The sequence below is a fragment of the Procambarus clarkii genome, chromosome 53 (assembly GCF_040958095.1).
Source record: "Procambarus clarkii isolate CNS0578487 chromosome 53, FALCON_Pclarkii_2.0, whole genome shotgun sequence".
Lineage (NCBI taxonomy): Eukaryota > Metazoa > Arthropoda > Malacostraca > Decapoda > Cambaridae > Procambarus > Procambarus clarkii.
Window position 1 is genome coordinate 25989579 of NC_091202.1, and position 15949 is coordinate 26005527.

At 47.9% G+C, this 15949-nt stretch overlaps 1 protein-coding gene across 1 annotated transcript in view; it reads left to right on the top strand.

The window, feature by feature from the left end:
* The window catches only part of Pde11 (Phosphodiesterase 11), a 238428-nt gene that overhangs the window by 57531 nt on the left and 164948 nt on the right, over positions 1-15949 (top strand). The window contains exon 2 of the mRNA XM_045756729.2: positions 6497-6683. Within this exon, the coding sequence (XP_045612685.1) occupies positions 6530-6683 (154 nt within the window). The 5' untranslated portion in view covers positions 6497-6529. The remainder of the gene's footprint in view (positions 1-6496; positions 6684-15949) is intronic.

The following is a 15949-nucleotide window of genomic DNA, read 5'->3' on the forward strand; positions in this document are numbered from 1 at the left end:
GACTCCCAACGTTCTGAAAACACTAGTATAAAAAGCTATGATTTGTTCAGATTTGAAACCTATTTTTATGGGCAGCACAAAACGTCCATCAGACTGTGCGACACAGTGGTTGCCAAGATCAGGTTGGGCTACCGTTACCTGTGACAGGTGACTACAGGTGACGGGTCTCCCAATCCTGAGCACTCCAGGTGCAAACTCTGTGAGCAGGAACTGGGACATGATCTCCCACACTACATCACCGAATGCCCAGTTATTAGACCATTCAAACCCGTTGGCATGAGGTACCTGGAGCTTTGCAATTACTTTATTCACTCTCGTGTTCTTGAAGATATCCTCATAATGCACTCAGAGTTTGCTAGTACAGACTACTGGCCACATGCCTCTGTATGATTAACCATCCTGTGTGATGGGGAGTTTTAGCATCACGTAGCTAGTTTTCTATATAGTCTAGGGCAGATGTACCTAAATGTGTTAATGTTGAACAAATTGATAATTTATTTTTAATTATGTTGATTCGCGAGGTGTCCATCGGTGACCCCCCCCCCCCTTGTTCCTCTACTTTCCTGCTTAATCATTAAAGAAGTTTTCTAACATCTGTCCAGTGAGCTTAATATCTGGTTCCTAGACAATGGTAAGTTAGCTGGCTCCCCAGACTCCCTACTGGAGAACATCAGAATAATTTAGGAGCGAATCTAGACCTAACTAGGAACTCTTCTAAGTGCGAAATAATCTTTTCCATCCGCCGCATTATTGATCAAATAAAAGATATTTTACCTGTTATCTGTATAACCAAACCTGAAGATAGCACATTCCTAGGGGCTCCTCTTGGGGACGAAGGCCATCGACGAAGTCTTTGGTAAGATGATCTCTGACCTCAATAGGATGGATGAGAGGATTGAAGACATTGAAGCTCACGCTACACTCCCCACCAAATGCTTGTCCTTCCCCTGGTTAACCTACTTTCTGAGATGTTCGCCATCTCACTATAACCTCGAGCAATATTAATACGATCCCATACTGAAGTCACTGTTAGATAAAGCCTTAAACTTTATTCTCAATGACCTACAGTGGGAACAAGCCTCCCTTGCCACCTGACTTGGGATCCTCTGCGTTCGCACAGCGACACAAATCGCAGTATCGGCCTTACTGTCCCCGTCCGCAGCACCTAACAATCTGGTGATGATAATCCTACTGGATTATCTAGACTAACTGGCAAGGGTATACAATCCTAGTTCTATACCTTGGCGCCTGTAGGTGGGTCTCTCTCTCAGCCCCAGCTTTCCAGCCACCACCATCAACCACCCACAAGCAATCCAGCTGGAACAGCCCCAATAAAAGTCTGAGCAGCTGCAGTGTGCCTAGATACTGCAACATGCGACATTGCTCGCCTTACAGCAGTAGCAGCTCCCCATTTGGGTGACTTCCTATTAGCAAATCTAGTGTCAACAACTGGCACTCACATAGCCGGCCCTCGAAACTTCAGTGGTTCGTCTTAGTGCCCCCAATCGACACCAGGTATAAGTGTATTTACAGTGAGGCCAGGTGGCTGGTTCTCGAGGCACAGTGAAGATAACCACACCATTAAGAGGAGCCTTACCACAGCTGGATGTCCAGCAGAGCGAGAGCCCCCTGTTACCTAACAGAATGCTCCATAATTCTACCAGTCCTGCTGGTCGCTTTGATCAAGCAATTTGTTGTATTTCTTAGTGTTGCTGGATTATTGACAACACTGTGTGACCACTGGCTGACGACTGAAAATTTTGATCTCCAGGGAACGTCTCCTCTGTTATTCTGCTGTTGTCGTCATTATTCTGCTCCCCCCCTTCCCTAGACTGGTCCACCGTTTCCCCACCATCCTCCCCCCACCCTCCACCATCCCCCCACCCCTAGCAGCCGGCCGGCCTTGGCAGAGGAGCACCAGTGCGCACCACCACCCACACACACACCTGCCCTCAGCCTCCCTGGCAAGTTGACATGTTACTTGTTCTCTGCTGCTACACACTTTGTGTCTTAGTGTGTGTGTGTGTGTGTGTGTGTGTGTGTGTGTGTGTGTGTGTGTGTGTGTGTGTGTGTGTGTGTGTGTGTGTGTGTGTGTCAGATCTGTTCTTGGAAGGAGTTTGTGACCCGAGTACTTTCTTGGCTTGTTCTTGGCGAGTTACATGTGGTCGTAACATGTACTTGGGGGGGGGGGGTTGAGTGTGTTCTTATCATGTACGTGGGGGGTTGAGTGTATTGTTATCATGTACGTGGGGGGTTGAGTGTGTTGTTATCATGTACGTGGAGGGTTGAGTGTGTTCTTATCATGTACGTGGAGGATTGAGTGTGTTATCATGTACGTGGGGGCTGAGTGTGTTCTTATCAGTGCTCCAAATTCATATATGATCATTACTCTGTACTTATATGAGGGGAAAATTGGATATATGTTTATTAATTCATTTTATATTCATCTGTGGATACCTCTCTACATGGTCGCTATTATTAAGACTTGGACGTACATGATGAGAGAATAAGTCTGCATTGTATTAAATAACTATATGATATAATGTTGTATAATGTGCTAGATAGTGTAGCCGGCGGTACCCGGGTCTCTGTCTCTCTCCCACTCTCCCTCCCATCTTCCTTCCTTTCCATTTTTCATCCATCTCATTCACCCCCCGTCCTTCATATTCTCCCTCCTGTTCTTTCTCATATAATCCATCCCGTTCTTCTTCTAGTGAGTAAAATATGTTGACTATCTACAACATCGATGTTGAACCTAAACTGACTCAGTATTGAGTCAATGTTGTCGATGTTCATTGAACGTCGATATTCTTGTATTAATATATTAGGTAATCTGCATTTGTGCAGCTGCCCTAGACTATATGAAGGGGAGTACAATGTGTCAAAAAGCTAGCTACGTGATGCTAAAAACTCCTCCATCACACAGGATGGTTAGTCACTTCCTTGCTTGATAGCTGCTTGATGGGGTTCTGGGAGTTCTTCTACTCCCCAAGCCCGGTTCGAGGCCAGGCTTGACTTGTGAGCGTTTGGTCCACCAGGCTGTTGCTTGGAGCGGCCCGCAGGCCCACATACCCACCACAGCCCGGCTGATCCGGAACTTCTCTCATACAGTCATACAGAGGCATGTTATAAGTATAGTCTGCACTGGCAGACTCTGGGTGCATTATGAGGATATCATCAACACAAGAGTGAATAAGATAGCAGTGGTACTAAAAGTCCCCATCTCGCAGGATGGTTAGTCATACAGGGCCATATGTTCAGTAGCCTGCACTGGCAAATTTTGGGTGAAATATAAGGATATCTTCAAGAACACGAGTGAATAAAGTAATTGCAAAGCTCCAGGTACCTCATGCCAACGGGTCTGAAAGGTCTAATAACTGGGCATTCGGTTATGTAGTGTGGGAGATTATGCCGTAGTTCCTGCTTACAGAGTTTGCACCTGGAGTGCTCAGGATTGGGAGACCCGTCACCTGTAGCCACCCGCCACAGGTAACGGTAACCCAACCTGATTTTGGGAATGTGCAGGAATGATAAGGAAATAGGTCAGGAGTCTAAAACTTTAGAAAAGCCGGGTCCAAGAACTAGAGGCGATTCTGCAGACACAAATAAGTGAGTATAAATAAGCGAGTTCACGCACTGTGTGTGTGAACTTAAGTGTTCATGCACGTGAACACACACACACACACACACACACACACACACACACACACACACACACACACACACACACACACACACACACACACACATATACTCGCACATTTAAAGTGAAGTGATACCGAAGGAGAATGTTCACTAAGGCCAGTGTTGGGGCAGGTAATGCTCCCAATACCACCACCACCACCACCACTACTATCTCCCCCACCACCACCCCCACCACCACCACCTGGAGTCAAGGACTTCCAGCGCCACAGAATTCCTCGCGGTTTTTGTGTCATCAGGAGAGTTGCGGGTCTAGATCGCGCCTCATGATAATAGTAAGAAACAGCTTTTCCAAGGATTTCCAGGTCCGAGTTCTACTTTCTTGCTGCTCTCAACCACCTATTACATGTACAACAAATAGATGTATATGTGTACATATATGTGTGTGTGTGTGTGTGTGTGTGTAATACACACACACCCGTAATGTGTGAGTGTGGGTCAAAAAACTGGTTCTTCACTGGAGTCTTCGTGGACTACCCGCTGGTTGTGTATAGTGTCCACCGCATGGAATGACCACTTCATGTGAGGCTGCTCTACTGCTCGTCAACTGCTCAGCCGCACCTCACAACCCCACACCTGTCCGTCAACTGCTCAGCCGCACCTCACAACCCCACACCTGTCCGTCAACTGCTCAGCCTCGCCTCAACCACACACCTGCCGGCTTTTGGAGCTTAGAAAATGTGACGTCACTTCCTGACGTCAGGGAAAATCGTATTAATTGGCTCGCCCAGTTATCACGAGGAAGTTACAGCCCCGCTCCTGTGCCAGGTAAGTCCACTACGGGCTCACCATAGCCCGTGCTACTTGCCCCGCTCCTGTGCCAGGTAAGTCCACTACGGGCTCACCATAGCCCGTGCTACTTGCCCCGCTCCTGTGCCAGGTAAGTCCACTTACCTGGCACAGGACAATTGATAATAAGTTTCCCAAGATAAGTGAATAATGATGTACAGTACTAGAAGACATTATTATCAACGTATTGAACTTGGTGTAGCCAGCGGCAGTGCCAAAAAATCGCCGTTGGTGAGGGGGGGTGCCGAATGTGACCCTGGCACGCTGTTCCCTCTTGTATTCTGGCGACTCCGACCACCCTATGTTCCTCCCGCACCCCAGGACATTCCCTCTGCAAAGTTGAGCGAGACTAGCCACCAGCGTCTGGTCTCCAGCCTTGGATAGAGGGAAAAAAAAAGACATTCTCTCTTATATAGATAATAGCCTTATACGGATATATATAATGATGACGTGTTATACTGTCCTCGTGAAGTGAGCAAAATGCACAAGTGGAGGCAGAAGGTAGTTAATGGTAAAATAGGAGCCCATTGGCAGGACTGTGAGAGTAATGGTCCCAATGTCTCACTCTAGAGACAAAGAGAGCTATCAGGGGGTGAAATGTTTCACCCCCCCCCCCCCGCCCCCTCTCCCTCCTCTCTTTATTCACTCGTCCTCTTATACTGCCTCACCCTTGCCTCATACACCCATCACCCTGTCCTAACCTGCATGGAGTTAATGCTGGGTTACATGCCGGAGGGGGAGGGGGGGGGGGGTAATGGGGGATACGTGACTCACTGGGATAGTCCCACGAGGTAGGATGGGTCCACCCCCCCAGGGATGGCTGGAGCAGTCATTATAAGACCCGGAAGTAGGGTTTTGTTTACCCTGTGGTGGGATGACTGCTGCTGCATCCACCACCTCACTCACTCACTCACTCACTCACTCACTCACTCACTCACTCACACAAACTATAAATTAATGTTTGAAACCTATAAACAATAGCTCATTATAACTGTAACAAATCAAGTAATACCAAATTAGACGCCGTTTACAGAATGTGTTTACTAACACAACATTAAACTATTAAGAAAAAGAGTTTAATCTATAAAAGTACTAGTGTGAGGAGTACCCGGCTGCGCCCGGGTCGCTCTTTCCCTCTTCACCCTCTCTCTCTTCTCTCTTCTCTCTCCTCTCTCCTCTCTCCTCTCTCCTCTCCTTCTCTCTCCTCTCCACCAGGATCTGGACCACCAGAGCCGCTTCTGGCTCACAAGACCAAGGCAGCAATTGAGTTCATAAACCATTTTGGAAAGCAATGGAACAAATGAACAAAAGTTCCAGATAATACACATAGCAAAAAGACTCCCAGACCCCATTACCCTTGACGGCCGCCTGGCCCACGCAACACGCGGATGTCTCTCAAGTATAGGGAGAGTAACTTCCGTCTGGCGGGTGTTTCCAGCTGCGGAGGGACAGACTTTACCCGACCCTTAGTAACGGTGGGTAGGGTCAGGGAGGCGTCTGGGCATGACCCTAGGGTCAGGGAGACGGCTGGGTACGACCCTAGGGTCAGGGAGATGGCTGGGCACGACCCTAGGGTCACGCCCAGACCTACTACACTGTAGGGTCACCCCCAGACCTACTTGCTCGGCTCTGAAATGAGAAAATATATAAATATGAGACCCCCAGGTGCCTCAGCCGTCCACGTGCTGTAAGTCAGACCTCCACGATGAGACTGGCCAGTCCGCGGTGGCGTCACTGGCAGGTGGGTGTCGTGAGGTGCCAGCAGTTCTCTCCTCAAAGGTGGCGGGTCCAAGAACAATTCCATTTTTACTTTGCATCGCGTTATATTATCGGATCTGGATTTGAACAAGCTTGTGTGAAGCCACTGATGTATAGTTTTAGTAGTATATAAGACTATCATAGTTGAGAATAAGTATAAAGTGTTTAATTTCTATGATACAGCAACAGACAGACACTTTCACATGAGCGGGTTTCCATGAAGCCTGAATAATAATTTTTCTGCCAGGTGGTGGAGGCGAGGGAGTGACGTCACGCCGGGATGGAGCCCCGTCCGACTCCCCTATTGGTCATTCCAGCACTGGTGTGCACCAATCCGGACAAACCTCCAACATCCCCTCGGCTTGCCTTGTCCAATCACCGTCCGCTGGCCAAGACAACGCCTCCCGTCAGCTGGCAACACTACAGACGTCAAGGTAGGCTGGCAACACTTACAGACACACAGCTCCCACACTCCAAGACACAGACACACAGCTCCCACACTCCAAGACACAGACACACAGCTCCCACACTCCAAGACACAGACACACAGCTCCCACACTCCTAGACACAGACACACAGCTCCCACACTCCAAGACACAGACACACAGCTCCCACACTCCAAGACACAGACACACAGCTCCCACACTCCTAGACACAGACACACAGCTCCCACACTCCAAGACACAGCTACACAGCTCCCACACTCCAAGACACAGACACACAGCTCCCACACTCCAAGACACAGCTACACAGCTCCCACACTCCAAGACACAGACACACAGCTCCCACACTCCAAGACACAGACACACAGCTTCCACACTCCAAGACACAGACACACAGCTTCCACACTCCAAGACACAGACACACAGCTCCCACACTCCAAGACACAGACACACAGCTCCCACACTCCAAGACACAGACACACAGCTCCCACACTCCAAGACACAGACACACAGCTCCCACACTCCAAGACACAGACACACAGCTCCCACACTCCAAGACACAGACACACAGCTCCCACACTCCAAGACACAGACACACAGCTCCCACACTCCAAGACACAGACACACAGCTCCCACACTCCAAGACACAGACACACAGCTCCCACACTCCTAGACACAGACACACAGCTCCCACACTCCAAGACACAGACACACAGCTCCCACACTCCAAGACACAGCTACACAGCTCCCACACTCCAAGACACAGACACACAACAAAACAAATCTCTTAAACTGATCCTCCGAGACTCTAACAATTAATACTTGCCAATGACAAATCACGAGGACTCGGAGCTCTGCAAGTGTCGACTTGTAGTGATGAATATGAATGATAACTTTAATATAGGTTTAGCGTGTGGTGCTGTTAATGTAACACTTGTGTGGGATGAGCACTTGGCTCACATTACTCTGCACTAATGTAATTATGCTATAACTTAGTTCAAGCCAAATTAACATATTGCTTGGCTCTCTTATGAGGATTTGTTAACATATGTTGGCTCTCTGGGGATGGAAGGTGCTCACTAGCGCGCTCATGTGCTCAACACCTTCACCAATATCACTAACACAAGATCAATTACTCCAGAAACCTCAATGTCATTGACGGCTATCACAACATTAAAGCAGAATGGCTGAGATATTTAAATGAGACGAATAATCAAACGGTCAGAATTTGATGTAAATATACCAGTGCAAAATAGCATTAATAATAAAGAATAAATACAATAATTTCCATTAAAACTAGATGTTAAAGAGAAATAAATGACTGAAGCAAGCAGGTGGCCCCGAGCCCGAGCCCGGGCCCAGGGCCAAGCTTTCCCTATGAGAACGCTCGGAATGATTCATTAGACTGAATTATTACGTGTATATTAGTTTTTATTGTTCTTTTTTAGTGAATAGTTGTGTACTCACGACGCCAAAATAAACAAAATGTACGTCATACGAGGCCAATATGTCCGTGTCTTGAGCAGTATTGGGAACCCTCCGTGCTCGGTAAACTGCTCGCCCGCCTCCAGGGGAAACTCTACCACACCTCTCACTCCCACACACACACACACACACACACACACACACACACACACACACACACACACACACACACACACACACACACACACACACACACACACACATCGATAAGCCTGAGACAGGGGGAGAGAAAATAAGAGAAGGGGGGAGAGAGAGAGAGAGGGAAGAAAGAGGACCAGGGGAGAAGGGGGAGACCCGGGCACCGCCGGCCACCCATCCACTGGTATACACAACACAGCAACACAACAACACACACATGCTAGACGACGCCACAACATAATCTCCGCAATATTTACATTTATCAACATAAACCATTGTTAACTTCCTCATCAGGTGTCCTGGACGAATTATATAGATTATTATATGTGTGTGTTTCTGTAAACTGTAGCAATGTAATCAAATAAAATTAATAAAAATAGGGGTGGTAAGAGAGGAAAATATTAGCGTTCAGAGAACCCACAAGGTCTTCTCTCGGTACTCTTTATTTTCTTCTTCGAGGCTATGGGTCCCTACAGTTGCACCAGAAGTGGCACCCTTAAATATAAATATATATATATATATATATATATATATATATATATATATATATATATATATATATATATATATATATATATATATATATATATATATATATATATATTATATAATCTGGAAAACAGTAATGGTGTGACCGTTCCTGGCTACACGTCGTGTCTCATTACGGAGTTCGCAGTGTCTCTACATTTTTTTTTTAACGAAAATATAATAATAGAGTGCAGCGTCAAGGCTAATTATTAGACTTGTATTGTATCTCGTTCCCCCCCCCCTCCCTCTCTCTCTCTCTCTCTCTCTCTCTCTCTCTCTCTCTCTCTCTCTCTCTCTCTCTCTCTCTCTCACTCACTCACTCACTCACTCACTCACTCACTCACTCACTCACTCACTCACTCACTCACTCACACACACACACACACACACACACAGCACAGTAAGCAAGAGCCCGCCACCTGAGCTGGTATGTTTGTAGTGGTTGTGATAACCGCGAGTGTTTCCAACTGCCACTGATACTGGCTTACCCTCCCGCCTCTCACGACCGTCCTTGGGGCGAGGCGAAGGCTGTTCATCTGTGGGTGTAGTGTACGGGTGTTTCCCTGTAGGGTAGAGGGAGGCAGGTGTACATGATTACACACACAATACACTTCGGAGTATGCTGTGTGTATATCTATTGGGCGCGCTAAGTTAATGTAAATAATCAATTCACAAATCGAGTCTGAATACAGATGTACACAACTCGAGTACATAGGGTCAAGAGTGAAAAATAAAAGTGTCTCCCCCACTCTTTATACTCCGTCTGGCGCCTAGTGCCAGCAAGTATATATATATAGGTTGGCCAAGACTCTACGCATTTGTCCGGGACTGCTTAGAACGCCATTTTAAAAAAAAATTGCACTTAACATAAAAAAGAAGACTTTTTAACATAAAGCTCTCCTGACTTTATTATACTTCACTTGTCCTTCAAGCTCACTTTGTTCTTCTATAGAAGTCTTCCGGACGCCTTCCAAACAACGCCTTGGAAGCTATCGGTTCGTCATCCTCGTCACAGATATATTGTTAGGTTTCGAAACAGATAACGGATGCCTTGGCTGGCTTTTGGCTGGCTCTTGGCTGGTTCTTGGCTGGTTCTTGGCAGGAACAGGATACAGAGAAGTACTTGTTAGTTGCCACACAAGCACCAGAGGCCCCACAGTTGCCACACAAGCACCAGAGGCCCCACAGTTGCCACACAAGCACCAGAGGCCCCACAGTTGCCACACACGCACCAGAGGCCCCACAGTTGCCACACACGCACCAGAGGCCCCACAGTTGCCACACACGCACCAGAGGCCCCACAGTTGCCACACACGCACCAGAGGCCCCACAGTTGCCATAGTTGCCACACACGCACCAGAGGCCCCACAGTTGCCATAGTTGCCACACACGCACCAGAGGCCCCACAGTAATATAGGCAGCAAACGGCACACTCACCAATATAAGAATATCGCTGAGAAACGTAAATCAGAACTCGTTCAAGATAATGGATGCAGCCTTTGTTGAACCAATACTACACTATGCAGCACCGGCCTGGAATCCGCACCTTTTAAAGTATAAAGCCACAATTGAAAAATGACAAGAGGTTTCCAAGAAGACTGGTGCCAGAGCTAGAGGGGTTAAACTATGAGGAAAGTTAAGGAAACTGGACCTCACTACCCAAGATGATTGAAGAAACAAAGGGAGATATGATCATATATACTTTATAGATTGTGAGGGGAATCTACAAGGTAGGTTAGGACAGCCTACCTTGGAGGGGAGCCGGTCGGCCGAGCGGACAGCCGAGCGGACAGCACACTGGACTTGTGATCCTGTGGTCCCGGGTTCGATCCCAGGCCGGAGAGACACAATGGGCAGAGTTTATTTCACCCTATGCCCCTGTTACCTAGCAGTAAAATAGATACCTGGGTGTTAGTCAGCTGTCACGGGCTGTTTCCTGAGGGTGGAGGCCTGGTCGAGGACCGGGCCGCGGGGACACTAAAGCCCCGAAATCATCTCAAGATAACCTCAAGATCTCATGAAAGCCTTTTTAAATTGAGTGAAAATTGTACAAGAGGAAACACAAATGAGTGGAATAAGTGTAAGGACATACTGGTCCCCTGTACGGGTGGTCAACACGTGGATGCTCTAGAAGAAGTTCTGGGAGCCACCTCCAGCCACAGGTTTAAGCCTCAAGCTAAATTCCATAAAGATTTCGAAGTCGGAATAGTTAAATTATCACTCCATAAGCAGGCGATGAGTCACAATAACGTGGCTGAAGTATGTTGACCAGACCACACACTAGAAGGTGAAGGGACGACGACGTTTCGGTCCGTCCTGGACCATTCTCAAAGTTGATTGTGACTTGAGAATGGTCCAGGACGGACCGAAACGTCGTCGTCCCTTCACCTTCTAGTGTGTGGTCTGGTCAATATAACTCCCTAAGTTGACTCGTTAATAACGGGTGATAAGTAAGTAAGGAGAGAAAGTGTTGATCAGGCCGGCAGCGTTGTTGTCCCTGGGTCAGTATTGCCACCCGTCCCGTACATTGCACAACCAGTATTACCAACCCCGCCCCGCCCCCCCCCCACACATGACGTCATCCTGCCCGCCCTCCACAGTGTTGCCACATCTAGTGGATCTCAGTCTGGACGTGTATACTCACCTAATTGTGCTTGCAGGGTGTGAGCTTCAGCTCTTTAGTCCTGCCTCTCAACTGTCAATCGACTGGTGTTGATCGACAGATATAACTGGTAAAATATAACCCATGTGAATGGTATTTAACCGTTGTTGTTCCTGAGCCGATTGTGCTCTATCATTTATGTAATTACCTAAGTGTAATTACAGGATGAGAGCTACGCTCGTGGTGTCCCGTCTTCCCAGTACTCTGTTCCCGCCCTCTACCTGGTTGATACCTGGTTGATGGGGTTCTGGGAGTTCTTCTACTCCCCAAGCCCGGCCCGAGGCCAGGCTCGACTTGTGAGAGTTTGGTCCACCAGGCTGTTGCTTGGAGCGGCCCGCAGGCCCACATACCCACCACAGCCCGGTTCGTCCGGCACTCCTTGGAGGAATAAATCTAGTTTCCTCTTGAAAATGTCCACGGTTGTTCCGGCAATATTTCTTATGCTTGCTAAGAAATACTTACTAAGAACTAAGAACTAAGAACCACTCTACCACAATGCCGGAAACGCTAAGCGTACTAGTGGCTGTACAAGAATGTAACAACTCTTGAAAATAAATAAATAAATATATATATATATATATATATATATATATATATATATATATATATATATATATATATATAAAGAAGAAAAACAGTGGTAAGAGAGCATGTGATCAGGTTAAAGTGACAAAGGAGAAGTCTCAGAAAATAACAAGATGTGTGAGGAACTCAACAAAAGATTTCAAAATGTTTTTACAAAGTAACCAGAATAGAGAGTAGCGTTGAGGGATGAAAGGCCAGAGGAAACACTGGATAACATTGTGGAAGAGATTAAAAAAACTCCCCAGAGGAACTAGATGCAAGACAACTGAGCTAGACATAATATAACTATGGCTATTGAAGAAAGTTGAAGAGATACTTTATCACCTGCACTCTTCTGTCTTCAGTAAAACACTCGAAACGAGAAATCTCTCCAGAATTGTGGAAAAGGGCAAATGTAGCCCCAGTAGCAAAGAAAATGGGACAAAGAGGAGGCACTAACTTACGAACCGGTGTCACTGACCAAGTGATCCATGTAAAGTGCTGGAGATAGTAACCAGTTTGAGAATAGTAAAGCACCTGAGAGGATAAACTTTATAACAAAGGTCAGCATGGATTTAGAAGGAAAAGTCGCGCGTTACGAACTTGACCGAGTGCTATGACAAGGTTACTAAAATATGACAAGAAAAAGGCTGGGTAGATTGTATTTTCCTAGACTGTCAAGTCATTTGATTTCCTTAGGCAAGACTGGTAAACAAGGGAGCCGAGCGGACAGCACGCTGGACTTGTGATCCTGTGGTCCTGGGTTCGATCCCAGGCGCCGGCGAGAAACAATGGGCAGAGTTTCTTTCACCCTATGCCCCTGTTACCTAGCAGTAAAATAGGTATCTGGGTGTTAGTCAGCTGTCACGGGCTGCTTCCTGGGGGTGGAGGCGTGGTCGAGGACCGGGCCGCGGGGACACTAAAAGATCATCTCAAGATAAGATGGAGAAACAAGCTGGGATAATTGGGAAGACACTAAACTGGGTAAAGTAGTTGGTGAAGGACGTCAGCCACAGCCTCACCTCAGGTTAGGAGTACTTATTTTTATTATTATTAACACATTAGGTACATCTGCATTAGTGCAGCTGCCCTAGACTATATGAAGTGGAATACAGTGTGTCAAAAAAGCTAACTACGTGATGCTATAAAATCCCCATCACACAGGATAGTCAGTCATACAGAGGCATGTGATAGGCAGTCTGCACTGGTAGACTCCAGAAGCATTTTGAGGATATCACGAGTACTGAGTGAGTACTCTCCCAGCGCTGCTCAATACAGCTGACCAGTCCATGATCATCACGGTACACAAGTACCTGTACCATGTTCAGGTACCTGCGCACTCACACACAGACGCGCAAGTATCCAAACTGTAACTCTTGTATTCCCTTTGTAATTGTGGGAGTGATAGGAAGGCGCACAAGTGAAGAGAGTCATATAAGCCAGTGTTAAGACAAGCTGGTCCTCGGGAAGGTCAAGTATGACTCGGCGGGACCCTCGCTGGTTAGTCAGTTGTCTCTATGACGCTTTGTAAAACTCAGAAACCCTAAGCCATGTATATAGAATTATTTAGTAGTAATTAGCTATGTTAATACACGTAATTGTATCGGTCAATATTTCTCCCGCATATTAAACTGTTTACTCCTTCTGGGAACCATATTCATGCTAGCATTGCAAGTATTAATTTTGATAAGACTCGAGTATCTTGCTCTTGTTGATCACTTGTGACACAAAGATTATTGATGTGTGTATTTGTGTAAGTGATTAGATATGTATGTGTATGTATATATGTAGTTGGCATCCATCAGTCTCAGGAGACTATGAAGTTGCGCTCTGATGTCTGCCTATATATACGTATGTATACGTATATATATATGTACATGTATTTATGAGAGTGTGTACATGTGTATACAACATTAATAATTTTGTAACTAGCGTCAAAAATTATTTGCTTAGCTAAACGAACTAGAGGGTTCAGTTCCTGAACCGATTATGTGCCTTTGTAATCCTTTACACCACCGCCCACGGGATGGGTATGGGGGGCATAATAAAGAAAGAAATTGAATTGCTATCTGCCTAAATCCCGGTGGACCGAGACCCGCCACGTCGCAGAGGCTTTACCTACAAAGAGTACACTCCCCTCGCAGAGTGGGCGAAGTGCATGAGCTGTGTTGTTGTTGATCTCAACACTCTGTAGATGACCTCTGGAGGCTGTAGGCCATATTGCAAGCAGAAGACGTCAGGGCAAAAAGTTCAGATGTTGTGGGGGGCCTCTGACAACCTTTATAGCAATGCTAGAAAGACTTAGTTGATCTAAGGTGCTTGTGTAAGTATGACGATAAGTGTGGGTTCATGTCAGCCTTCAACATCCAGCCTCAAGCAGGAAAACTCCACACCCGGATACTGGACACATAACCGTTCATGTGTTATTACGGTGGTGAGTCACGCGTGCCCAGTGCTCCCCTGGGGGGCTGTGCTCCCCCCTGGGGGGCTGTGCTCCCCCCTGGGGGCGGGAAGGTGACCTGGGGGGCTGTGCTTCCCCTGGGGGACGGAAGGTGACCTGTGGGGGGGCTGTGCTCCCCCCTGGGGGATGGAAGGTGACCTGGGGGGGGGGCTGTGCTCCCCCCTGGGGGTATGGAAGGTGACCTGGGGGGCTGTGCTCCCCCCTGGTGGCGGGAAGGTGACCTGGGGGGCTGTGCTCCCCCCTGGGGGCGGGAAGGTGACCTGGGGGGGGCTGCGCTCCCCCCTGGTGGCGGGAAGGTGACCTGGGGGGGCTGTGCTCCCCCGGGTGGCGGGAAGGTGCACGTAGTCCGGGCCCCGCCCCCCCCCCCCCCCGCCCACCCTCACGCTCTGTTGACAAACAAAACAACGTGGCGGGCTGGGAGGGGGAGAGGGCATGGAGGGAGTAAATTAGGAGGGAGATAAGAGAGGGAGGAAGGAAGAGGTTGAATAACTGCCAATATTGATAATAGACTTGAGGTGAATGGAATAAGTATGTTTACACATTTTTCTAATCAATTGACAAAGGATGAATCTCAGCAGCAAAATGAGTCTAGCATAGTTATCTTGAGATGATTTCGGGGCTTTAGTGTCCCCGCGGCCCGGTCCTCGACCAGGCCTCCACCCCCAGGAAACAGCCCGTGACAGCTGACTAACACCCAGGTACCTATTTTACCGATAGGTAACAGGGGCATTGGGTGAAAAAAAACTCTGCCCATTGTTTCTCGCCGGCGCCTGGGATCGAACCCGGGGGACCACAGGATCACAAGTCCAGTGTGCTGCCCGCTCGGCCGACCGGCTCTGTGTTGTGTATGACCATGTCCAGTTGTGTGTGTCCACCAACATGTCCCCCGGTGTTGGTGACCACTTCCGACACTCCGGAGTGCCAGACCGTGACTGACAACCATAGCCTGTGGTGTTGTAACCACAGTATAACGCCATCAACCCGACAACTTCCCTCCACCAACTCAACCATATTCAGGCTCTGCTCTGCCTTCCACCCGCTGGTGGCGGAACAGTGGTGAATTGTCTCACCCTCCTTCCCCCTCTCAGTCCACCCCACTTCCCACGTAAAGCGCTAAATATATCAGTTGGTTCCCACGGATGAGAGGGTGGGGGTGGGGGGCAGTAAATCAGTCTCCCCTCTTTTATGAGATGCTCTCAGCTAATCTTGGCTTGGTAAGCGTGTGTGTGTGTGTGCCCATTGCCTGACCCCTCACTGCCCTGCATCTTGCTGCTCACCGTCTTGAAGGTCAAGCACGGAACTGTCTTGAGGTTGGGGTTGACGGGGGTGCTGGGGTGCTGGGTGCTGAGTGCTGGGGTGTAGGGGAACAGTACTAGACAAAGCAATAGTCAAAGTTAACATTGCCTGGTGCCTTGGTGG